This window comes from Teleopsis dalmanni, chromosome 2 (genome assembly GCF_002237135.1).
Source record: "Teleopsis dalmanni isolate 2A chromosome 2, ASM223713v2, whole genome shotgun sequence".
Lineage (NCBI taxonomy): Eukaryota > Metazoa > Arthropoda > Insecta > Diptera > Diopsidae > Teleopsis > Teleopsis dalmanni.
Window position 1 is genome coordinate 15,193,468 of NC_051847.1, and position 26,535 is coordinate 15,220,002.

The 26,535-nt window shown below is 28.0% G+C and overlaps 5 protein-coding genes across 5 annotated transcripts in view; 2 read left to right on the forward strand and 3 right to left on the reverse strand.

Moving 5' to 3' along the window:
* Nucleotides 1-4,626, reverse strand: part of LOC119673985 (23 kDa integral membrane protein-like) — an 8,030-nt gene extending 3,404 nt beyond the window's left edge. Inside the window, exon 1 of the mRNA XM_038085108.1 lies at nt 4,489-4,626. Coding sequence (XP_037941036.1) covers nt 4,489-4,626 — 138 coding nt within the window. The remainder of the gene's footprint in view (nt 1-4,488) is intronic.
* An 11,690-nt stretch (nt 4,627-16,316) lies between these two features.
* Nucleotides 16,317-17,177, forward strand: LOC119677468 (lachesin-like). The gene has a single exon (XM_038088817.1). It carries the CDS (start codon nt 16,511-16,513, stop codon nt 16,862-16,864), a length of 354 nt encoding a protein of 117 aa, XP_037944745.1. The 5' UTR covers nt 16,317-16,510; the 3' UTR covers nt 16,865-17,177.
* Nucleotides 17,178-18,912: 1,735 nt separating this feature from the next.
* LOC119677465 (augmin complex subunit dgt5-like) lies at nt 18,913-22,003 on the reverse strand. The gene is made up of 8 exons (XM_038088814.1): nt 21,705-22,003; nt 21,506-21,644; nt 21,299-21,443; nt 20,642-20,893; nt 20,069-20,577; nt 19,550-20,004; nt 19,302-19,489; nt 18,913-19,235 (listed from the first exon to the last, which is right to left on the reverse strand). Exons 1-8 carry the CDS (start codon nt 21,797-21,799, stop codon nt 18,976-18,978), a joined length of 2,043 nt encoding a protein of 680 aa, XP_037944742.1. The 5' UTR covers nt 21,800-22,003; the 3' UTR covers nt 18,913-18,975.
* Nucleotides 22,004-22,739: 736 nt separating this feature from the next.
* Nucleotides 22,740-24,366, forward strand: LOC119677466 (cyclin-dependent kinase 10-like). The gene is made up of 7 exons (XM_038088815.1): nt 22,740-22,779; nt 22,836-22,936; nt 22,999-23,071; nt 23,130-23,304; nt 23,358-23,560; nt 23,619-24,065; nt 24,130-24,366. Exons 1-7 carry the CDS (start codon nt 22,770-22,772, stop codon nt 24,276-24,278), a joined length of 1,158 nt encoding a protein of 385 aa, XP_037944743.1. The 5' UTR covers nt 22,740-22,769; the 3' UTR covers nt 24,279-24,366.
* Nucleotides 24,298-24,787, reverse strand: LOC119677467 (39S ribosomal protein L42, mitochondrial-like). Its single transcript, XM_038088816.1, has one exon. It carries the CDS (start codon nt 24,749-24,751, stop codon nt 24,365-24,367), a length of 387 nt encoding a protein of 128 aa, XP_037944744.1. The 5' UTR covers nt 24,752-24,787; the 3' UTR covers nt 24,298-24,364.
* Between the last annotated feature and the right edge of the window lie 1,748 nt (nt 24,788-26,535).

The window sequence follows — 26,535 nt, forward strand, 5'->3', positions numbered from 1 at the left end:
GTATATATAATATACATTTAATAATTAGCGTAGTTTCGTTAAAATATTTTATAATTTTTTCCATAAAATTCAACATAGTACATTATATTTACTGTCTTATCATGAATAAACATTTTTGAACTGAAGATCTTAAATTAAATCGAACTTCTATAACTCGAATTTTCTATAACTCGAACTAAGTAGAGTGCAATACGGTTTGGAGAGCAAATTATACACAATTACAAAAAATTTCTTTAACTCGAAGTCTCCATAAGTCGAACCTTTCTTTGCAAATTATGGAAGTTTGACTGTATTATATTGTAGATGAAACATACTCTATTTTACATAATAATGCTTTTATAATTACTTTCGTCTCTATAAAATCTTAAAAATAAATTATTCACAAATCCAATTTTAATATAAATATGCCGAGCGTAAAATAATCCTAATCAGAATTTAAACTGAAGATGCATTCGTCTAAATTTAGTACCATAATCTATGATTACGTTAACCACCTTTGCCCCTAATTTTTTTTATATTTTTTTGTTGCAAAACTTATTTTCTTTTTAATTCTTTTATTTCTCTCTCTTTTGAAACGGCTGTAAACAATTTCAAAACTTATACTTAGAAATATGATGAAAACAGATAAAAAGGTTAAATGTGGAAAATTATTGTGAAACCAAGAAAAATAAAATAAACTAAGAAATAAAACAGAAATACAAAGAATTCTTTCTGTAACGTCAATATTGAAAGTTGCTTGTTGGTAACGATAGCAACATAACGAAATGTGAAAAAGGAAAACAAGTTAACAGCAACTGCCACAAAGTAACTAAACGCAGCTCTAGCTGTGCCAACAAAACCCTTTTTCAATGACTGCTTTGTGTGGTTTAAAAGTGTAAAAAAATGAAAAAAATTTAGTAAGAACTACATAGACTTCAGATCAAAAACCAAACAAGTGGACATAGAACAGGTACTAAAGGTACACTAAAGCAGAAATAATAGCACAGATATTGTATTTACGTATATGCATGTGTGCTGTGAAGTGTATATCAGAATGTGTATTGCATTCGTGTATATCAGTTAACGTTTATAGAAAAGTGTTATAAAAAGAACTTCTTGAAAGAGATTGAAGCATATATAAACTTACACAAGTATGTTTCCACATTTAGCTAGAATGCCACAGTAATATATTAAGCGCGGTACAGTAGAGTAGATCATAGAGAAATTAAAGCAATTCTATTTAATATTTATAGCGTTTTTATTAAAACCAGTTTACCATTTTTGGATTTCATATATGTTGTGTTTGAATAAATTATAAATTACTTAAAGTACAACTAAATTTTTTATGATAGCTTGATATTATAAAGATCAGGACCACAATATTCTATTACACGTTTTATATGCGCCTAATAACAGTTATGGATGTTAATTTTTGTAGCTCTTCATCAAAGTTGTCACCAAAACTTTGTACAGTCTATATTCTTAATTTTCTATTATGAAATTTATTATAAGATGTTTTCTGTATGCCTGCCTTTCTGTAATTTCATGCCACTACAGTGATGAATAATTTTCTGTAATGACATTATATTTAACAGTTCTATGTGATTTTTTTATGTTACAACATTCGCTTAGCTAAATATTAATATTCGTTCATGAAGTTTATGCCAAAATATGTTACCGGAAGTTGTAAGCTTTTATCTTAAAATTCGTCCCGAGATATATTGATTTTAATATTTTACTATTTCATTGGTAAAATAAAATTATTAACACTTATTTGTTCGAACTTATTTATCTCGTAAGTCCGCTACTGATAAGTTCAACTTTAATCCGAAATTATAGAACGTACATGAAAACATATATTCAGTATAACACTAATACCTAAGTGTTGCTTCTAGTTTAACAGAATTTTTTATGTCAATTTAAAGTCTAAAATTTAAATGCTACGGAAAAAAATTTTTTATAATTAAAATAATAAAAAAAACATTGGAATTGCTGCAAAGTATTTTGTTATCTCTTGTGTAATATATTATATTGACAACGACATATTTACATATAAGTAATATTCTACATGAGAATTTTCTTTACACTTTCAAGCAATGCTATATGGCTTTACAAAACAAAATAATTATTTTCGAGAATTGTATTTATTTCCAATGATTTTCGTTAAATTACTTTCACATTTTCATTTATATTTAAACGCACTCATTCTTAGGATTTATATTTTTCAAATATGCCGGTACTTCTCGGCCCTTATTTTCAATATGGAAAACTTGTTTGTGATTGTTTGCATTTAGGCTTTTGCCTATATTTGTTTAGGTCTTGTTTGAACTCTATTAAGATTTATATGCATTTTTTGTAAATAAGTTTCCTTGTTGTTATTTTAAATCTAATTGCTTTTTTAATAGTTTTTAATGTACTTGCTTAATACTTTTGAGTAATAACTGTACTTGTTTTAAAACAATTTTTTAAGGGTGAAAATAAGTTTTATAATGGTTGAACAGTATTAAATTGACTCGAATAAAATTGCAGATAACTCATATAGCAGTTTAGATAAAAAATCTATCATATTTAATTTAATAAAAAAATTAATTTCCATGTAAGAATTTATAAAATTATACTTTAACTGTTTCCGAAGATGACTATCAAAGATGGTAAAATTTTTGAACTTGTTATTAAATTTTAATAAAATCTATGATTAAATATAAACAACGTGTTTTGTTTTATATACAATTAAAAGTGGCTAATAGCCCACCAAAAAAAATTTAAAACAAAATTTTATTTATATTATTTATCAAATTATAAAATAGCTTGGCTTGAATTTAATCCAATATATACTCGAAAAAAATATTGGAGGCTATAAAAATACTTTTAATATGATAAAAATGGATCAACTGTAAGAATAAGAAACAAACTCACAATTTTTATATTAAAGCGCTAATTAGAAGTTAATTTAATAATTATATATTAAGTACTAATGATTTTTATTGCCATTAATAACATTATTAAATTACAGTCGAATGGTTCAAAAGTTAATCCAACCAATTTAGGTTATAAGTAGCTTGTTTTAAATATTGCAAAAATAATTTAGTTAATATAAATTCATCGATATTTAAAAAAAAGAAAATAGTATATAAAGTGCAGTATGTTAAATAATCTACAGTAAAAGATGCCAAATCTGTAGAGCTCCTTTTCTAACTAATGTAACAGAGTTGTCACCTTTAAAATAAGGTGGATAGCCAGGTTTATAAAGTTGTTTGCTTTTTATGTTTTAGTAAAAAAATAGTAAATAACAAAAATATTTAAAAAAAACAACATTTTTATAGGGCTCTGTTATAAATTTACTCATGAAATTTTAAATAACTATTTATATTCTTTGAATTGAATACTTCAACATTTCATGTCGATTTGAAAAAAACGTTGTTTTAAAAAAAATGTAAACGACAACGGTAAGTTAGTACATTTTCTTTAATTAGATTTTGCTTTATTTCACTTTCGTTTGAGTTTCCGATTTAAGTGAAAAGCTTAATCAAATAACAATGGCACATTTGGACATCCAATACGTGTCGAAAATAATAATACAAAGAATTCCAATAAAGTAAAAAAGCAGAAATAAACAATAAAATGAAAATTTAACAAATCAACAAAACACTTCCCCCAAATATTTTTTCGAAAGAATATTCTACATATTTATGTGAACGTGTGGCGTTGTGGAGAAGGGAAGTAATATCAAAGTGGGTGCATTCACATGTCTCAAGAGCTTGTTATATGCTCAATATGCAGCAACAACAATAAAAAAGTGCATAAGTATGCAATTTACAATAACATTTCACACAAACAACAAGCATACATATACATCCCTGTATTGATACGAAATAGCAGCAATGGAATATGAACCCACATGTTAAAGCATTTGTGTTTGGTTCAAGAATTTGCAAGCTTAAAGCACAGGAACAAACGTCTCCATATGACAGCAAAAGAGCGAAAAATACTCGAAGAAAACATTTTAGAAAAAAATATAATTTTTAATTTAAACGCAGCAAAGGTAACCACAAGCCAAAAACAAGTTGAAAAAGTGAAAATTTTTTATATTTTGAAATAGGCAACGCCAACGCCAACGCCACCATCTTCTTCTTTAATTGGATTTGTGTACTTGTACGTTGTATATACATATGTACACAGTATACTGTCGACATTTCCATCTTAGACCTTTGCCGGAAGGTTTGTTGGTTAGCATGAGCAATGCTGCGTTACAATTTGATTGCAGTAACATATACAGATATACAAATATATACGCTTATGCACAAAAAAGTGCATATCCACGTTGGCATTGTATCTCATGTATGCACACATCTAAGCGCTTATGACAAAGTTAACAAAGCTTCATTAAAAAAAGGCTTTTAAGCAGCGGTAACAACAGCAGCAACAACAACAATATTTCAGCAGAAACAGCAAACGTAACAGAATTCATTATTATGATGAGTCACACATCAGCAACACTAGACAACAAACATCAGGCGCTCCAGTCATTATCAAGCTTAACAACACAATCATCAGTAATGCGCTGAGCTTGCCAACTTGAATAATACGTAAGCATTTGTGTTGTCGTGCTTGTTGGCGTTGTTGTTCTATTTTAATTATAACAAACATTTTTGAAAATGTGTTTTTTTACTTCCATTTTCTGCAGAACATTTCTGTTACGTTTTATTTTGAGCGTAAAGCAATTTTCTTTAACGAATTCTAACCGGCTTTTTAATTCACTTATACGAACAAAAGTACTTTTATATATAGGTATTTTTATTTAGTATATACATACATATTCAGCTCAAATATACGTATATAAATAAATACATGCAGGCAAAAATTTTTTCCTTGTATACATATTTATTTGTTTAGTACATTTATATTTTTAAACAAACGTGCAAATTCGAAGGAAATTGAAAGGAAAGTAAAATATGGCCGCTAGGCAAACAGGAAACAAGCGCGGAAACTTCTAAAATTAAAATTTAACTTATAGTAACATCACCCTTCACATCTTCTACACCCTTTTTATATTTGCTATTATTCTATAAAAACTTAAGCTTTCTGATTGGTTGGCATGTTGTGATATGATTTTTGGTGGAAGTTTCGTACCCGCAAATATCCTTATTTGTTTATTTGCTTAAAAAATGGCGCCATAACGAAATTTATTATGTTGGAAAGGATATAGATTTCTCGTAAATTGGTTTAATACTTGCATTTATTTTAGCTCACTCACTTCACGTTCAAAAAAGTTGCCCTATTATTATATAGGCGTGGCGACTAGACATTTATTTTGCTCCATTCAAATTTTATAATGCCAATTTTGTGCAAAAATGTGATAAACCCTAGTATTGAAACCTTTTCAGTGGCTCTAAAAAATACAAGGTGTAAATAAAATACGTTTGAAATTGTAGTTAAACAGTAATTAAAAAATTGTTAAATTTTTTTAATATTGTATACATATATAGAAAAGTATGAATTTATTATATAAAATTGTTTCAAAGTATTTACTAAAACAATTATGAAAATAATATTTTTTGACGCCTTCCAATATCCCAACAAATGCCAACTATCATTTGGACTATAAACAGCTGGATATTTTAGATTGTTGATAAATTTTTAACGGTTGAAGAATTTTGAACTTAAGTAAACCCATTATTTTTATAGATCAACAGGCATAGTTCCATCTTTCAGTTAAAATATATTATAAATTTTGTTATGATACAAAACTGTCAGCAATAAAACTTCAATAATTGTCAAATTAATATACAACATACCTGTAGTTGAGGTAAAATGCCTAAAATAACAGAGAATTAACTAAACAAAGTGGAATACTTTTTATTTCTTTTGGTCCGAAACGAATTTTAAAAGTTCGGAATGATTATCAAAATCATTGAAGCATTTCATATGTCATAAAAAAGACCTTCGCTGATGAACAAACAGGTTCAAAAGGTTTCAATGCATTTATCTTTTTTTTTTGTACATTTTTTCTTTTCATCGCTGTTAAACTTCCTATGTATCAGTTTGTGTGTTATTTGTGCTTCTTTATTTTTGTAGGTTCTACTTACACAAACATTACTGCATCCTTAAGGTTATCCTTTTATCAACTTTTAAGTAAATTTTCATCAACACGTCAGGTAGGCGATGACTTTGGTTCTTTTAGAGTTTTGAAGTATAATAACCCAACATCTTCTTCTTTCTCGTCTTTGGATACAATTTCTATTAAACAGAATCGCAAAGCATTTTGTATGTGTTTCTTTACTTTTTCTTCGTTTAATCTCTTTTATTTTATATTAGAAAACCAGACAGGTTGCTTAAAGGTTTGCCTGGCAACACATGCTATATGTAAACATGTCTGCTCCTACAACAAAAGACGTTTTCATGTGTTCCTCACTTTATTTGAAGACTTTCGGCCGTTTTTCAAAATTTGTTGTCTGCGTTTTCATTACTTTTTGTGAAAAGTGTTGTAATTTTTAATATCTTAAATGAGTTTTTATAACTGAATTTTTTTAGTGAAAACAGAATGCATACAAACAATACTTTATAAATATATACTAAAGCAATTAATAAAACTGCTTTTAATTTATAAGTTTAATCAATTTTTTTTTAAAGAAAAATAATTTTAGTCTCTCTTTTAAAACAAAAGAAAAAATTAGTGAATTAAATTTAATAAAAAATTTCACAGACGTTTCTTTAAATTAACGATGCACCAAGGTGCCTTATAAAAATCTGTTATCGTTGATGAATCACTTTTTAATAATTAAAAAAATTCTCTTTTATTGAAAAAAAGCAAGTTATTAAAACATATTAACGAACAGTTTGAATTTATTAGACGAAACAATAATTATCTTATAAACTTCGACAAGACGAATCAGTGTAGTTAAAACATTATAGGAAATTTTTCTTTAATTTTGTACAGTTCTCTGGAAGTTTCTATATTTTTTATTTTAAATTTAAAAAAGTTTATACTCTTATAGAGGTTTTTTAAAAATAGCATACCGGCACATTTAATTTTCAAATTATTTTTATTTTCTCTCATATATTTTGCATTTTTGGTGCTGTTAGATAGCATTTTAATATTGCTTATACTCGTATATGAGATAAGTTGAATGTGATGTGAATTAAAATTAGTGGAGTAGTTTATACACGTTATAATATTATCAATATTAGTAATAAGCGTAACAGTTTGAGTCGGTTTAGAAAGCTAATTATTAGAAAATACCATTTTAAATTGTAATGTAATGATATCTAATATGAAATCAGAAAATTAGTTGATTATTCTCACTTAGTTTGTATTATTATATTTGTATTTTATTTATTATTTTATATTTGTATTTGAATTTTAACATTCTGCATTGCTTTCATATACAACATTTATAAAAGATAATGCATGAATAAAATTTTATTAAAATACTATCTGTAATAAGTTTTAAGCCATCATATATCATTACTTGGATGAATAAATATTTTGAACCAAAAAAATTACTTCAAGCATTTCGTATCCATAAAAACAGTTTTGTTTTTAATAAAATTAATGAATGAATGACATAGTTTTTGAAGTAAAATATGTCATTTTAATTAATTTAGAAAATTCTCCCTAAAAATACAAAAATTTTTAGAATCTCGGTTTCCTTCTATTTGGATAAATTGTATTTGTTCTGATATTGGTTTTCAAAATGTTCAAAATATTTTTTAATTAAAAATACATTCTTTCCAAAATAATTTAAGGGAAATTTAATAAAAATTTTCAATTAATTAAACTATAAATATTTTAACTCAAAGAAATAAATAAAATTTTTAACAACAATATATAAATTTTATTATATGGTATACAGAGGAGTATACAGTTTATGAATAATGTCGCACTCATTCATACGATGCGTGTTCGGGTACATACTTGCATACATAGGCTTACACTAAATGAGGCTTCATGAGTTCTTTAATAAATTTAACCCAAAAAGTCACACTCTCTTTATTACAACACATAATTCAACATTTTTTGTTATTTTTCTACAGTATAATTTATGAATTTATTCATAGAAGCGAAAGCCCAAATGATCAGTCTTAAGTTTTCTTTTAAAAATAATTGGCTTAATGTACTGAATATTTAATTAATAATTGTCTTAAGTTGAAGACAGACATACACACCCTATGAAATGTTTCTTGCTTTTAATAAATAATTTTTGTACATACTATACATTATATTACTAATACTTATATCTGAGCAACAAGTTATATACTAAAAATATGTATATTTACTTATATATATAATAAAAACAACATATATGATATACGAGTATAACATATATAATATGGTACTGTATTACAATTCACTTCGACTCAGTTACAGGTGTGGCTTATAAATTAATGATGACACTTATCAACGTAAGACTTCACTTAAATCTGATAGGAAAATTTCTAGATTGATAGAACTTTAAAATTTACTTATTGATTTCTAGATATACTTTTGTGTTAGTATACAAATTATATACATGTGAGGTGACTGCGCCCAGTATCTTACTTCAAAGCCCATAGTTTAATATTACTATATTTAAAAGTAAAATAAAGTTATAAGTTAAAAAGGTTTTAATATCTAAAATAATAAATATAATTAGATTATCTAAAAAGGCAATTTTATTATTCACTCGGTCTCTTTTTTAAAAATCCACTTCATAAAAATAAATTTTCAGAAAGATATTCTTGCTCTATTCAACATTAAAGTTAAAGTTTAAGAAAGAAGGACATTAGATATAATGTTATATAAAATTATCAAAATATTAAGCACTGATTCCGCATCTAGTGAGTTATTAGTTTTTATTCATGCAGAAGCTCAAAGCAGCTTAAATTAAGTTTCCTTTTTAGAATTCAAAAATTCATACATATAAACAGAAATAAACTTTGGAAATTTCGTTTTTTAACGCTAAGGATTTTATTATATAAATCCGATATATATTCTTATAGGTATATAACCTTAACAGTACTCTCTAACTTTGTAATTCCTTCATTAAAGTAAGAACAGTAAAAATCAGAAACAATGAAATGTACTTTATTAAATTTACTTTTCAACAATTATAATTGACATACTCGTAGCACGAATGAAATATTTCACTAATTCTTTTATTTTTTTTTTATTCCATAGACTGATTCATGCAATCCATAAATAACTCACAAATCGACTGATTCTAGAGACTAGTTTTTTTGTATACACTTAAGTCATCTCAAACTCTTACTTTTGACAGATTTTATCACAATTGGAGCTTCTATTATACGATTTAAGTCCAGATTGTATCAGAATAGGTGATAGTAACAATCAGTCATACTGAGTCATATGCTGTATTTTCCGAAATAATGTTCTCCCATATGCCAAAAGCTGGTTTATTTAATGTAATTTAATAGTTCATACTTTATATATTTCACTTGTGACATTGACTCATGAATCATGATTATGAATCAGTTTTTAAGATCTTGTCGTATCAGTTTAGTCGTACCTTAACATATTTTTAAAACCTTACAAATGTCGCTGTTGTCCTTTTCTAAGATCCTATTACATTAGGGTGGCACTGCAAGCGGAAAGCACACTCAGACTCTCATGTTAGTTGGGATATAATGATAAGTAATAAGAACAAATGTTTGGCACTTGGGATGAACTAAATGGTGAAATTGAATCTAAACGTTATGAAGGTTGAAGATCCTTATTTCCTTAGTAGTAAGAAGGCACAAATTATTTGGACTTAAATTGTGACTATAGGAACCATTAAATGGCTGCATGACGCCATGAAATATAGACCAGTAACATTACATAAAAATAGGTTCATATACAATAACTAAGTTGAGTCAAAATAATTCTTATAATTCTAAACGGTCGTCATTATTAAAAAGAAGGGAGAAGTACATAAGTTATACTTAAAATAGGTGTCATGGGTTTTGGTAAATTGTTCATAATGTTAGGAGAAATATTTTAGTGTAGTTATAAACACTATATGTAGGTCGTACGAGTATAACTTGCACATCTACTAACGATAGCATTAATTTCATTGCAAATATTTAACGTAAAACTTTCTAAATATAAAAAAGTTATGTATTTGTTAAATTGCACATACTATTTACGATATTAATACGTATAACATTCACATAAATAATGTATAAATAAAAATGAAAAACACTAAAGTATTTTTATGCTTCAGTAGAAATTAGTACTTCCAAGAACCGATCATTGTTTATATTGATATTTAATTGTTATTTTTATTACAATTTTATTATTAAATATTTTTTAAGATATTTAATATTACTCATCTATTTGTCTTGCATTTATACAGCGTAATAAGATTATTAGCAATTAAAAACACGTATCTAAGGTGGTATTTAGTTAGCTTAATGTATTTCGTAGTCAATTGACTGTTTCTTCTATATAAGTAGAGGCTTTCAGATCCAAAACTAGAATTTCATTCTGTTGTGTATAGCTTTCAGTGAAACGAATTGCAATCGTACATACTCGTATATTTACTAGTTACGTGCATCTCATACAAATTCACATATTTTGAGTACTTAACATGTATCTGAATGCTTAAATGCACATATTTATCTATACGGGCAAATATACTTCACGTAAACACCGTGAGAGCCTCATTTAAACTTTAATTGTTTCAGTTAACTTTTTGGCAATTTGTGGGAGACCTTAAAATGGAAATTTTTGAGTAATTATGATCTACTTTTATTTAGGGTTCCATATACATTTGAAAATGAAAAATTGATTGGTATTTTTCAATGGGCTTAGTTTCGTGATTTCAATTTTATTCAAATATCTTATGTACTTAAAAAAAATAATGCAATAATTTAATTACGTGTATAATTCACTTACGAATTTAAATATTCAGTATTATATAATGTATGCAACTATACATTTTCAATATTGCCGAAAATTTACAAGACCTCTATTTCTTTCCCATATTAGTTGTAGTTTTAAAAACGTGGTTTGCAGCCTTATACAAAAGTCTAAGAAGAACTTGGATTTAAAAAGTGGTTTTAAGCGTTAATTTTTTTAAATCAAAACATGGAATTATGTTTCTTTCATTGTTTTCCCAATGTCATTGGTGCTTACACAAATATAAATTAATGACTAATAGTTAAAATATCATTTGAATTCTTTTTTCAAAAATTATATATACTATATTATATGTAAATCGCGTCTCCTGATAGTTGATTTTGGGGCTACTGTAATATTATATTTAAAATTGGTTAATTTTTTACACATATGATAATATCGGAGGTATTTAGTATGACTGTTTATTTAATGAATTGGTTGAATCTACTATAGTAGGAAAGGATAGACAATATTATTAATTTTTATATAAATTATTTATAAAGTATTGTAGACTTCAATATATGTTAACCCTAAAAGTGTACTTATTCTGATGCGCTTACCTATCAACACTATTTTTTCAAGTCACGCTTGACTTTTTCCAAAGGTTCATAAGACTTAGTGTGGTTCTATCAGCAACATTTTTCGTCATGGCTCTCTCACGTTTATATTATTATTTTTTTTTTGTTTCATTTACTTTTTACACTTTGCTGACTGTTCTGTTAAATAAGCTTCACATAATGAGATTTCCACTAACGGCTGTTCAATGTGTCATACAGCGAACTTCATGATACATTACTTCTATGTGACACATGATCCATTAGAACGCATGCGTACGAGTATATTAGCTTTTCAATAATATACACACATTTTTTTAAATAAAGTGATTCATTCAAACGTGATCAATTAACGGAGTCTCATTTTTTGCTTACACATTCAATGCAGCTTCACATTATATAGTAAGCACGGCTTTGTATCCCGCTCCGCGTAACTCATAATTACAGCCTATGAATATATGAAATAATGGTTTCTTTTTTATTTTTGAATTGAGTGTACTCAGCGCATCTACCTCTGTGCTGTACTGTACTTTAAGAATAGATAACTTATTATTTTATCATCTCTGTATTATACTATAGTGCACTGCAAGCATAAATAGCTAATTTCATTATTAAAAAAAGTAAATAAATTTGGAGCAGTTTTTAATTGGTTCTTTAACATGTTTTCCATTATAATAGAGTAAAGATAAAGAAAATAAATTTGTTAGACGTTTTTATTGTTAGGGTTAAATATATTCGTATATGTTGAACTAAATATTTCTCTTTCCATCTTTATTTTTATGGCATAATAATAATATTTATATGAACATGCTTATATCACATTAAATAATTAATGGTATATGCCTTATTCCATAGTATAGCTGTAAATTTAAATGCTTTTTAATTACATCATTATTTGCACCATGAAGTGGATTAGGATTTATACCAGTAGCCTGGTTATCCCACAAGAGTATGTTGTTTCAATTATGCAATTAAAAGCCATATAATTTTTTATTAAAATTGTAACAAAATAATTGAACACATTTTTTTGTTACATTTTCACATATAACAAAAGGGTGCATTCACATTTTCCAAAACGGCACACTTCAATTGAAACGTTTTATTAAAATTAAAAATTATTTTACACCCGCATTTCAAAAGAACCAACGATGTATGAATGAAGATTTCGAGTGATTGTTTTCCATTTGAATTAATAACTTCAGTTATGCATTTTAAGTAAAAATCAATAAAAATAGTGTGTGTCCGTTGATTTGCTTGTAAAATCTTTATTATCTACAAATGAATAGAGCATCGAATTGAATAGGTTAAATCTATTGAAAATGATAACCCGTTCTGCCATATTTTTAACTATAATTATTATAATATTTTTTAACGATTTTTCAGCTTAACTATGTATTAAATAATAATTGTTAAAAAATAATTGTTTTATATATTTCTAACAAAATTTAATTAAAATTTTTAACACTATTCGCTAAATTAACTAAATGTCCCATTAAAAATGTCCTCATTTTAAAGTAATTTGCTGAGTATTAAAAATGTAAATCTGAGATTTGAAGTGCAAATTGGAAAATTTTTTTTCTTCTTAATTTATTTTGCTAATATCATTTTTTATTTCAATGGCTTTTAAACTAGCCAAATAACAAATAAAAATATAACTTGGTTTCACAACTATATACGATGAAAGATATATAATCTAGAAAAATTGAGTGCATCTAAGTTCACATCATTATTTTATGCATGGGCGCAGTCAGGATATGATATCCCTTCTATATCTTATGCTGACTACGCCAATAGATTAGCTAATTAAAGATGACCAAGAAAACATTTCCCCACGACATAAGACGAGAATAGCAAAAAAAATCTTTCTACTGAAATAATCATCAATTTGCTGTTTAAATATATTTTATTTTATCGAAATTATTTTACTAAAAAAAGGGCTTCACATTGAAATTCATCTGCTACATAAGACTGCTGAATGTATGTACATATATATCCTTACCTCAGTCGGTGATCTACCATTTATTACGGTGATTCGCACATTGGGTCTCATATGCCCTCATCTTGGTCATGTTCATGATTTTATCTACCAATTAATTCTGTTTTATAACTGCTAAGGTACGTTCAGTGCCTGACTAAGCAAGTGTTATGACTAAGCAAGTATATCATTTATTAATACGTACTGTATTTTTGCTTTTATTATTACTACGCGTAAAATTTTTTAACTAAGCTTAGCATTTTCTATAAATAAATAAAAAAAAGTAAAGCTGAAATATGTACGTACATAATTTACAATGGATATCTATAATCTATACTACTTCAAAATGAATGAAATACAAACGATACAAGCTAAATGTTTCTTTTTCACTACAATTTTAGGTCAAGTTTTACTTTTTATTCTTGAACTCAATAGATTGCGACATTTTGTGTATATGTGTGTATGTTCACTTGTACTGAATACCTCATTTATTGGTGTTAAATGCTCACATCCGTAAATAATCAACTGCCGATAGTTTTAACGCATCTAATGATGTCACCTATAAAAACTTCCAAAACGGTTCATTACGACCATTTGCGGTCTTTGTCGAGACAAGATAAATGATATTAACAAGCAAGTAGAGGAGAAATGCAATGCACTATGCATTTACGGATTGTTGTGTATTACTGTTTTTGTAGCAATTGTAACCTTACCCTATAACAATTTGAATGAATTGCATTTATATACTGTAGACCAAACGGAATCTTTTTAAAGTTAATTCTAATTAAATTAAAAAAGACAATTACGTTAATGACCTTTTCTTTTTTGCAAATGAAAATAAATGAATCAAACATAATTGAAAAGGTACGCGCAAAATCTCTACGCCAATTTGTTTGGCAGCTGCAAATGTCGACGGGCACGTCATTAACCTTCTGTTACCAACAAAATTGCTATGTTAATAACTTAGTTACTGCAAATTGCAGCGATTAATACAACAACAACAATGCGACTTAGGTACAGTGGGAGCAGAGTGCCGGCGAATTGCAAATTTGTTGAGGCGTAAACTTGAGTATAAACAATCGTTTTACATCGTCAAGGTAATGGATGCAATGCGCTGTGCAACTCAGCTCGGCGCTATTAAAATGTTGAAGAAGACATGGCTTATTCGCTGCAGGAGCAGCAGAGTTGCGCTCGTATCCTACCTATTATCGCAACCGGAAGTATGCGTGGAAACTGTGCAGGGGTGTTTGTGTAGTGCGGTGTATTGTTTTTAAAGCTCAGCGTGCCAGCCTGCCTGCCTCTTTTCTGACAACGTAAAATGTTAATGCACTTCAAAATTCAATTGAAGCGTTAAACAATTGAAGCAGAAACAATTGCAACTATGCAAAAAAGTAGAGAATAAATAATATAAAAAAAAGAAAAGAAAGAAGCCAACGCAAACTGTTGGAGGAGTAGAAAATTAAGTAGAAGTGATGTACAAAGTGCATAGGCATTCGAGTAATTTATGCAATTGACTGCATTTCAGTTGCACTCCAATGTACTCGATCCTGTTAAAGTTTTCGAACCATCCACCTATGTAATTTTGTTATAATTAAATGATTTACGTATATAAATTTTAATTATTTGATTATATATCTATCATATTTTGATTATATACTTGCATACATGTATGTACATATACTTTTACGTTTTTATGTGATTGCATATTTGCAAAAAGGCAAGTATTTTCTTAAACACAAATGTAAACGACTTACAGCAAGATTCAACTAATTGACTACTAAACATCAGAAGAAATCATTATTTGTTATTCGGGACACCAAATATGGAAGTAATGTTTCTTACTAAGGAAGAGGAGTACATTCTTAAGAAAGTACATTAGGTTTTGATGTCAAGTTACCTGTCTGTCATGCTAGCATCTCAATAAGATGCAACTGTTTAAAATGGCGAAATGCCATTTGTACCTGTAGAGGGATGAGATTTTAAGTCATACTGTATCTGATGATTTGGTTTAGATTTTGACCAGGAGTAGTATACTAGGTCAGGAGCCCATTATCCAGTTTAAAATTAGGAATTATTAAACGTAGGATCTTTAAGTCATACTGTATCTGAATATTAAACGTGGAACCTTCTGCTTTTTTATTCGAAAGACTGCATATAATTCGTTTGGCCAGTATCAGTTATTAAAACAAAAAAATCTCTTCAGGTTTCAGTGCTCTGTAGAGTGAGAGTTCAAAACCCAAATATTTTATGAAACTGTTGTATTCAATTTACTATTTATATCTAAAGCTTTGCAAACAACGGAGACATTAGGTACCTATAAGGCAGTTGGGCAACATATTGATTCTTTTAAAATGGATATTTATTTATCCTATTAAATTATAAAACTCGATGACGGCAAATAAAGAACAAATCTCTTATTTATGGATATATTTTTTTTAAGTATCAGCTAATATAACTTGTTTCAGGAAAATCAAACATCAACGTTATTATTCTTTTTAATACTTACATCTAAAAGATTTTGCTATCTGAAAAACACTTGGTATGAGATATGATTAATACATTTTTAACACAGAAATGTCTGCAAATAAGGAGCTTTATTAGGTCATTTCCAGCTCTTTTCTTTATTTACTAATTTGAGTATTTATTTCGTAAAAAATAAGAGATCCCCGATGCGCTCAAGCACTTAATCTGCTCAGTCAGCCGCAGAGGAAAAAATGTTTATAGATAATAGTAAATAAAACTTTATTGAATAAACGATAAAACGATAAAATTATCCCGTTTTACGACTACAGTTCATTTAATATTGTTAGTATTACAAACTCGAATATATACATATATATTTTATTATTTATATATTATATACATAACAATACAAAACTTCTATATATATAAAGAATATCGAATAAAATAAATTAATAATTATTTTTATTTACAGATAGTGCCACTTACGTCGGTAATGTTTTAAAAATCAAGAGCGTTAAGAAGGAAGATCGCGGTACATACTATTGCGTAGCCGATAATGGTGTCAGTAAAGGCGATCGTCGTAATATCAATTTAGAAGTTGAGTTCTCGCCGGTAATCACAGTGCCACGACCACGTCTAGGACAAGCATTACAATATGATATGGACTTGGAATGCCATATTGAAGCCTATCCACCACCAGCAATTATTTGGTTAAAAGACGACGTACAACTTACAAACAATCAACATAACAGTATATCACATTTTAACACAGCCGATGAATATACCGACTCCACATTGCGTATTTTAACCGTAGAGAAACGTCAGTATGGAGATTATGTATGCAAAGCTGTTAATAAATTGGGACAAGCCGAAGCACGTGTAAATCTATTTGAAACTGTGATTCCAGTGTGCCCACCGGCTTGCGGGCAGGCATATTATGGTGGCGCAGAAAATATTGCAACAACATCCTTCGTATTTTTGGGAATATTGTTGGTTGGCATGTTTGCGAGATAAACGAAATGAGGCGAATTAAAAACGATTCTAATTTTATTTTTTCAAATACAAAAATGCAATACATACTGCAATGATGTGAAGACTCGAATAACAAATACGAAAGCCAATACGAATATAAATAATGTAAACGATAGAAATATCCATACATCACATTCCAAAACGTAAAATTAAATTGATCTTTAATAATTAAGTAAGACTGTAAACAGATTAAGGTTTCTCAAGTTGTAATAAAAAATAGTATTAAATATTCTAAGATCAATTGTATTAGTAGCCTATCAATTAGAACATTCAGATACAAAATATAAACAGTCTTACTACTTTTGATATTAGAATTATTTATAAACTATGAATTGAAGACATATATAGATATATATTACACTAAAAAATTATATGCTGAGTTTGATATTTATCTAAAGTTATAAAAATTGTGCTATTTCTTCTTGAGTCTCCCACTTAGAGCCTTGATTAAGAAAATTCTCTGTTTACAGTAAAAAGTCGCAAAACACTTTTGTGTTATATTCTATTTTTGTGTAATAGAAAATTACTTTATTTTCGATTTTGAAAACGTCCAAACTAAGTTTAAGTATAATTTTCAGTTCAACATGCAACTAAACCCGTTTATTTTAAAAAATTTCATTTATATCAGTTTATTTTGTTAAATAAACATTTACTTTTATAAAATAATAAAATTGGTTTCCACTTAAATTTTTTAAAAATATTTAAAAAAATGTTTACCAGAAATAATAAAATCAGCTTTTTTTAACATAACCCCGTCCAAAATTGATAATTAAAATATTTTGTTCGATTATTAGAAACATACATATTTTGTATGTATTATTTAAAAATCTTAAATTATCACATATATAAAACTTTACGAATGAATTCTCTTTTATACAAATATTTATATATATTGTATTATTAAAAATGTTTTAATTTATTAAATAAATAAGAAAAATATTTTTAATTTATACATATATATTGTATAGAATAAAATAAATCTCATATACCTTTGATTTTTGTATTTATATTTACATAAGAAATTTAATTCTTATAATAAATTAAGAAATTTATTGGATTATAATATATATATATATATATATACATTATATATTTATAGTAATCTAAAATCTTTTACATTTTTTTACAAAGAAGGCAATTATTTTATTATATAAAATTAATATAAAATATATATAAAAATAATTGTAAAATTAATATCATTAGTTTGTGTAAGAATAAAATTAAAGTAACTTTTTTACCCATTTAATATTTAAAATTGGGTGTAAATATACAAAATGTCCCTTTAACATTAATTTAAACTAAATTTATAAATTATAATTAATTGTAATAATAAAAACAAATAAAATACATGCAGTAAAAACAAAACTCATCCATTTTTTTTAAATATTTATATTTATCTTGTTAAAAATGTTTAGAAGCGTAAAATATATGAAGGGCTTAGTAGTTAATGTCTCGATGTGCGATTCTTTTATACAAAATAAATAACAATAGTATTTTATATATGCTGTGGGATCAGAACAACATTAATTAATAAAAAATTGTAGAGTTGTAGTTTCAAACATAAAATATAATTTATAAAATTGCGAAAATCAATTAAAAAGCTTTTCGATCATTTTTAAACTCAATGTTCTTTTAAGAATTGCAAAATGTGTATATATAATATTGTTTACTTCATGAAACTAACAACCTTTATGTTTACCAAATGTTCATTAAGTTCTAAGATAAATGACTGATGTTAAGATATAAAAAAAAACATCAAGTTAAATTCTGGTATTACGTTTACGTTTATCATAATCTAACCACATTATTTTGTTGGATTTCATATAAAAAATGGCAGTTAAGCTGTATACAATATTCAATAATACAAGAAAAATTACATTTATAATATAACTTAAATATTTGTTTTAATATAAATTGCAATCCATTGTTGAAAACCTAAAAGCATTGCTGAGTTTATAATAAAACATTCGACTAATTATTTCAAGCTAATAGAATACATGAAAGCTTTAAAAACTATTTAAGAAACAATATTCAGTTACTAGTATTTTTGTTATTTAAATAACTAAAATTATATACTTGAACAGGAATAAAATTTACTTTGTGGAAGTATCTCCAGTTGACAAACGATAGTAAAAATTGTATTCAGATTCATAATCCGAATAGGTTTGATTATTAAATGTTTTGTGATGTGGAATATAATGTCTCAAAGGATTTTCTAATAGAAAATTATATAGTTTGGAACATCTATTTAAAATATGTTCTGTATTAATGCCCGTTTCTTTGATTTTATCAAAAAGTTGTGCAATAATCTCCTTTTGTAGTTTCTGCTTTTCTTTAAACAAGTTTGTATCAACTGAAAAACAAATTTATATATATGTATATAATATGTATATAAGACTATAAGCATTTATAAACGTACTATGTGTTAAATCCAAACTATATTTTAAATCAGTAGAATGTTTGGAAATAAGGACTGCCTGTTTAGTACGTGTAATTATTTCCTGTAAGGCACCGTATGGTGTTAATAACGCACCTGGCGTCATTTGCAATGCTGGGGATAGTTCTTGAGATTCTATGATTATTGGATTTGGTGACAAGTAAAATGCGCTGAAAAAATATTATTTATTAGATTTATTTTGTATATTTAAAGTTAAACTTTTAACTAACCATGGATTGGATATGCAACTAAAATTTTCAATCGGACTTTCAGCAAAAGTATTTAATTCCAATAAATATGTAGGTAAATTATTATGTGTACCACCACTCATAACAGTAGCATCCATAGAACAAAAACTGCGTAGCAGAGCACTGCTGTTAAGAGAACTCATTGTTATGTCAAGATCAAGTTTTGTACTGCAGAGTACATTTTCAGTTCCCATTTCAAAACTATCGGCACTTAATGTGATGTCGTTTACTTTAATTTGTGGTTGTAAAAAATTGTTACGCACATCCATTGACCAAGTAGTACTTTTTGGTTTCATCTCATTTAACAATTGCCTCAAGATATTTTTAGAATAAACTATTTTATCCTTAATTTGATTTAACTGCACCATTTCAACTTGTAAGCGATTAACGGAAGCATTTATATCGAAATAAACTTGCTTTATCAAGCCAAGAAGAACCTAAATTATAAAGAAATTAAAATAATTAACAATTTAACAATTAATTGTGTTTAACTTTATATACCTCATGATTCTCAATTTGTTTATTTGTATTTTCGATATCAATTTTAAAACGTTCTATTTGCTGTGCAATGTATTCATTCTCGCTATTTGAAAAGATAATAGAGTTTAATTGCACGAGGTAATTTGATATTATTTCTTCCACATTCTCATCATTTTCGGAGTTATACAAATTCAACTTCTTTTGCAATTCGTCCACAAATTCTATATAAGCTTTGGAAAACACTTCCTCAAGATGATCGCGTTCAATCCTTACTTTTATATATTTTGCTACCAGACCTAAAAAACTTGCTTTTGTTTTTGCAATTTTCATTTCATAGGACGAAAAAGGCTCTTTACTCAAAGATGGTTTATATGAAAACCCAAGAGTTTTGTTTAATGTCTGTCCATTCAGAGATATAATGTTTTGTAGTTGCTCATCTTTAAGGCGCATAACAACATTAAAAATGGAGAAGTTTGGTATATCAGAAAAGTTGGTACGAATTTCTTTCCATAATTCTTCCTTGCTCTCAGCTAATTGAACATGAAATAGAATATTTAATTGGGAAATTATCTTATTTTTTATTCTTGTACTTACCACTAATGTTACCGATTTCAGTATTATTGTAAAAATTTTCCAATATATTAAGAGTATTTTGTACTGCTTCCATTGCGACATTGTCATTGTTAGTGTGAGTTGATAGTTTAACTGGCATAGTGGCTAGAATATTCTTTTTATTTTCATTTTCTTCAGTCAGCTGTTTATCCAAGGATTCACTTTTAAATTCAAGTATCGCATTTTTAGCCTTCAGTAAGCGCTCTTTATGCTCGAAATTAACACTTTTTATGTCTGAAAGAAATGGATGTAAATATTTTGTAGTTAGTTATTCTTAGCTACTTTTGATGTAAGTGGATATGTTATTTCAGTGGCGAATGCAATGGAGCCATTGTGGTTTAAAACGCCCCCAAAATATTTAAGACCATTTTATATTGAATTTAATTAATTTTTTTTTAAATTCAGTTTTTTATATGTACTCTTATTTAGTAATCAAAAACCTTTAAATGAGTCTCTGTACACGCTCTTGCATTATTGACAATTCGAGCCATTTACGGGTACAATAATTCTTGATTTTTCAACAATCTGTTTTGGAGTAGATAATTATTAAAGGCATTATGTTCGTTTTCTGTTTACACATACACGCAATATTTAGTTATTTTTTTTATTAAAAAAATAATTTATTATATGAAAGCTTACTTTTTGCTTTGATCGAAGTAGCTAAAGTTTCATATTCTTTTCTGTGTTCCTCCAAACGTTTTAGAATTTTGCTTTTTTTAATATTTAAATCATACATATTATGATACTTTTGCATTTCTCTGGGTAAAAAGCTTTTTCCACATGTCTGCAAATTGACAGAGTTTAATTAAATTAATATAAAAAAAATATACAAACTTCAATACAAACCTGCGTAACTACCTCCAGGTCCTTCACCTTTTCAATTTTGTTTATCAATATATTTTCACGAATAGATATTACATCCCCACGCGGTAACACTCTTCTCATAAGATTTTTAAAAAGTTCACTTTGATGCGATTTAAAAATTCTTTGCAAATAAAAACAAATTCAATAATTTTGAAGAAAACCTTAATTCACTTGTACTTACGTTTTTAATGCATCTTCGCTCGGCATCGATTCATTATCACACCCTAATTTCACTGCCCATGCTTTAAAATCCTCTAGAAATTCCTTTTGCGACATATTTACATCAAAATTTCTTCAAAAATATAAATGCGGTGTACTACACAATTTTATATTTGCGCAAAAATTTTAAATTCACACCAATTGGTTTAGGTTTGTTCGATTTGGACCAAAAACTGTTCTCAATAGAGATTTGAAAATATGGCCAGTGTTGTAAGTGTACTATACATTTTTTTAAGATTAATTGTTATATTAAAAGCTTGAACTTATTAATTAAAAACTGAAGCATTTTTTTATAAACTTTCAGAATTTAAAATTGTATTTTTTTTATCAATTCAACAATATAAACAATATAAAAATATGCAGTAGTTGTTATTATTTTTTTAAAAATTATACTGTTTATACTGGACTCACACGAGACTTCTGACCACGGTTTTCTGTACCAAAATTTTAAAAGGTACCATTTCTGTAAAAAAAGGTCCAAAAACCTTTTTGTTTTTTCGTTCTGTTTTTTATAGTGTTATAAATGAACAAAATATAAAATAGTGCAAAATTGCATTTATAAAAAAAATTAATTGGAAATATCCACAATAAAGTTGGGTCGTCAAAAATGTACCATTTTTTGAACATGAGTACCAAACGAAAAAAAAAGTCCAGTGCTTTACGAATAAGCACGTCGCACTATAATGGTACTTGTTTATAGTGCTAATTGTGTTTCGAAGGTAAAAACTATACCGCACCTTATCAAACCTTATGGAAAGCGTATGCGCTTAAATTACTTTTTTCCTATCATTCGTGAGTATTGTCATATATTTGAATGAATATATACAATTAGCAGAAGCTGTGTAATAATTTTCTAAATTGTTTCCCATTTTAATGTTCGTTGCTGTTATTAAATTATTTGACATTTCTTTCGCTTGGTCAATTCACAATGATATTGTGCTAATATACTAACAAAAAAAAAGTTTGCAACTTTATTTGTAATTAATAATTATAATAAACGAAAACTTAATAAAAAGTTTACTTAACAATGAGCCAAGGTATTGTAACATAAGATCATATTTATTTTTATACGTAAAAACTGTTAAATTTATAGACGTTGGTGAATCAAGGGAGCCGCACGTACCGGTTAAACATAAGGATTTTCTAATTTCTATTAAAACTGGAGAACCAATGGAGATAAAAGAACGTGATATGGTAAATATAAGTACTTAAACATATTACGCATAGGTATATATTCAATAATGTATTTGAAACAGTATGGCAGGTGTCGACCTGCGAATGATTTTGTGAAGTTAAATAGAATAGGTGAAGGATCCTATGGTATTGTTTGTAAGTATAAACCATTTTTTATTGAATTGAAAAAAAATTATAATCAATAAAACATTAGATCGTGCAAGAGATGCTCGTACAAACGAAATCGTGGCTTTGAAAAAAATGCGAATGGATCAGGAAAAAGATGGATTGCCTGTAAGTGGTCTTAGAGAGATTATGATACTTAAAGCTTGTGATCACAAAAATATTGTTAAATTGAAAGATGTTGCAGTTGGTAGGAGTTTGGAAAGGTATACTTTACTCTAATAAAATTTAAATGAATATCTAAAGGGATTTGTTCTAGCATATTTCTTGTAATGGAATACTGTGAACAAGATTTGGCCTCACTCTTGGAAAATATGTCACAACCATTTTCAGAGTCGGAAGTTAAATGCATAGTACTTCAGTTGTTAAATGGTCTACAATACATGCATTCCCGTTATATTGCACATCGAGATCTCAAGGTTTCCAACTTGTTAATGACTGATAAAGGATGCGTTAAAATTGGTTTGTTTGTTACTTGATTTTTATTTGCCATGTATAATGTAATGTACATTCATTGCAGCTGACTTTGGCCTAGCAAGATATTTTGGAAAACCAGGTGCGCCTATGACACCTCATGTCGTTACTTTGTGGTATCGTTCGCCGGAATTGATATTAGGTTCCGTTACACAAACAACAGCAGTCGATATGTGGGCAGTGGGATGTATATTAGGAGAGCTGCTTTTACACAAACCATTGTTGCCGGGAAAAACGGAAATAGCACAATTAGAACATATAATTGACTTATTGGGTGCGCCTACTGAAGCTATTTGGCCAGATCTTACTAAAATGCCAAGCATGCAAAATTTCACATTTAAGCAGCAGCCGTATAACAATATGAAAACCAAATTTCCGCATTTAACTGCTGCAGGTTTAAGACTGATAAACTACTTGTTTATGTACGATCCTCTCAAGCGCGCTACAGCTGAAGAGTGCTTACAAGCAACATATTTTAGAGAACCTCCATTACGTATGTATAATATATATACATAATGGAAACATTTTAATATATATATACTTTCTTTTTATATCAGCATGTGATCCGAAACTCATGCCCACATTTCCACAACATCGGAACATGCAACATCAAAAACCTACTACTAGTCATCAACAGCAGGCTCCAGAGTTGCCTGCAATATCAGATATTTTGGGTAGCTTATTGAAAAAACGCCGCATGGAGTAGTAAGATATTTACTGTTGTATAGTTTTAATTTTAATGTTTATTTAGTTAGTGATATTGAATAAAATAAATATTTATCATATTTTGCTTTACAAATACGGCCGATCCATTGGTGTTTTCTTAGCTTTCTTGTCTCTTGAACGTGGGAACCAGCGGTGCTTTGTAGTGTGTGTTAATTGCATAAGTTCTTGACGTGCAACTTCGGGGTGTTTGTTTCGAAATGCGCTCATAGCTGTTTGTAAGGAAGCCTCCTTAATAAGTGAAGCCGAATCAAGTTTCTCTGCTTGTGGGATGGGTTTTGTGTACTCGTAAGGAATTTGTACATCGGGATGCCAAGCAACTATGACTTTGCCATCATTTCTTACTGCTACTTTTTCTACAAGGCTTAATCCACCGACTGCATTTTTATTAATTGTTAACTTCGCACAATTTATTGAAAAATTACGAATATTTTGGGAAAATATACGTCCAGCCATCGTGTTATGAAAAATAACTATTGTGAATTTTGAAAACAAAACAGCTGCTGATTGTAGGGTTGCCATAACAAGATTTGTGTTACGAAAATATATTAAATGTATATTCGTGATTATTTAGGGTTGTATTATTTCCAAAAAACAAAAACAGTTTGCAAAATAATTAATTTTAAGTAGTAATAATTAATTTTAATTAAGTAATCAGAATTAATTTTACAGGTTAATAATCCATAAATTATATATAATCTTAATCAGTTTATGCCAGCACTGTAAGTACTTTATTATTAGTGTTGTAATGAGATGTATTGGGAAAAATGAAAGGCTTTAGCTGATCAGTGAAGATGTCTGGCTCCAGGACGTAGATGTGATCGAATATGAAACATAGATTTGTACTTTTGTTGTTATAGCCAGCAGGGATGTGTAAACCAGATAACATTAAAGGAATTACATGACGAATTAATTGAATCAGATATAGGTAGTTAATGCTAATGTGAGAGGAGAGGAGATTATTAGGGAATGAGACTTGATCCCTAGATGGGTGGGATTTAAATTAAAGTCAACCAGAATTAAGACGGAAAAATCTAACCACTAATATGGGGCAGGTGCAAAGTTCGTTTGGAGTAAGGTTTATATGTGCGTTTGGGCAAAAGAACAAATAGCTTCACACTCTGACATCATGGTGGGTACATCTTCAGTTTGGCCACACATTGGGAATTGACTCATTTGTGGGTGACAAGTAATTGCAGAGAAGAACTAACGAATGCATCTTAGAGAGAGAGCTACAAAAAAATTATGCTATTGGGATATCCATCTCTCCATTGATTATATTCTTTTACAAGAAGAATTTTAGATTCTGTACGAAGATGGTTAACATGTGACATGCGATGATAGCCGGTTGCAAAGCTGTGCTTTGACTCATAGAGTTGTGAGGTTCGCACCGGAGCTGCATGGCCTGCACTAAAACACCGTACTTCACCCAGTTTAGGTAGAGTTTCTTTGCTTTACCCATGAATAACTCAGAAGAGATTTCAACACATTATTGCGTGACTTTAACCGACTGCACATCGTCGTGGCATAAATTGATGGGTACAATGGTTGGGATCAGGCCATGTTATCCTATTGAATATTATTATCTAATTATTGGGATGGGAAGGATTAGATAAAGCTTTAGTGGTTATCACAATCTACCATTTTGAGAGTCGTGGAACATAGTGATAATGTTCTTTTTATTTTTACGGTGTTGTTCATCCATCATTTTACGGTTGTAGTCTCAAAAGAGATCATAGAAGAAGGTGTTGCTCTGTATTTCTTTCAGCAGTTCTTATTTTATTGTTTTAACTAAAATAAGAATATAAGAATTATAGTTTAAACAGTTTAAGCACTCATTAGTTCCAAATTGTTTTTATGCTCGGTTTTAATACAAACAGTCTTATTATAAGATATTAGTGTAATTCCATGACATCGAATAAAATATATATCAGACGACAGTTCGATTAGAAAATCACAAAGAATCATTCTTTTGAGCATATATGCTAATGTACTGTATATGAGTATAGCAATATTATTAATATAACTCCAATAAACAATAGTGATAATCAGAAACTAATGGACACATTTCTTTTTTTACTTAAGTACTTTAAATTTTTTTTTTGATATAAAAAGTAAACATTGATTCGTTAGTTTTCGTAAGAATTTTTTATTAAATTGTTTATATTTTATAAAAGCAACATGAAGTCTCTAATATTTATTAAATATTAAGTAAACGTTGTAGAATAATAAAGAGAAGA

Excerpts from the sequence above, each read along its gene's own strand:
- LOC119677468 (XM_038088817.1), top strand. The coding sequence starts at position 16,511 with ATGGACTTGGAATGCCATATTGAAGCCTATCCACCACCAGCAATTATT.
- LOC119677465 (XM_038088814.1), bottom strand. The coding sequence starts at position 21,799 with ATGTCGCAAAAGGAATTTCTAGAGGATTTTAAAGCATGGGCAGTGAAA. Across the intron at positions 21,645-21,704 it reads AGCGAAGATGCATTAAAAAC|AATTTTTAAATCGCATCAAA; the intron begins GTAAGTACAAGT and ends TTATTTGCAAAG. Across the intron at positions 21,444-21,505 it reads ACCTGGAGGTAGTTACGCAG|ACATGTGGAAAAAGCTTTTT; the intron begins GTTTGTATTGAA and ends GTCAATTTGCAG.
- LOC119677466 (XM_038088815.1), top strand. Across the intron at positions 22,937-22,998 it reads AGATAAAAGAACGTGATATG|TATGGCAGGTGTCGACCTGC; the intron begins GTAAATATAAGT and ends TATTTGAAACAG. Across the intron at positions 23,072-23,129 it reads AGGATCCTATGGTATTGTTT|ATCGTGCAAGAGATGCTCGT; the intron begins GTAAGTATAAAC and ends ATAAAACATTAG.
- LOC119677467 (XM_038088816.1), bottom strand. The coding sequence starts at position 24,751 with ATGGCTGGACGTATATTTTCCCAAAATATTCGTAATTTTTCAATAAAT.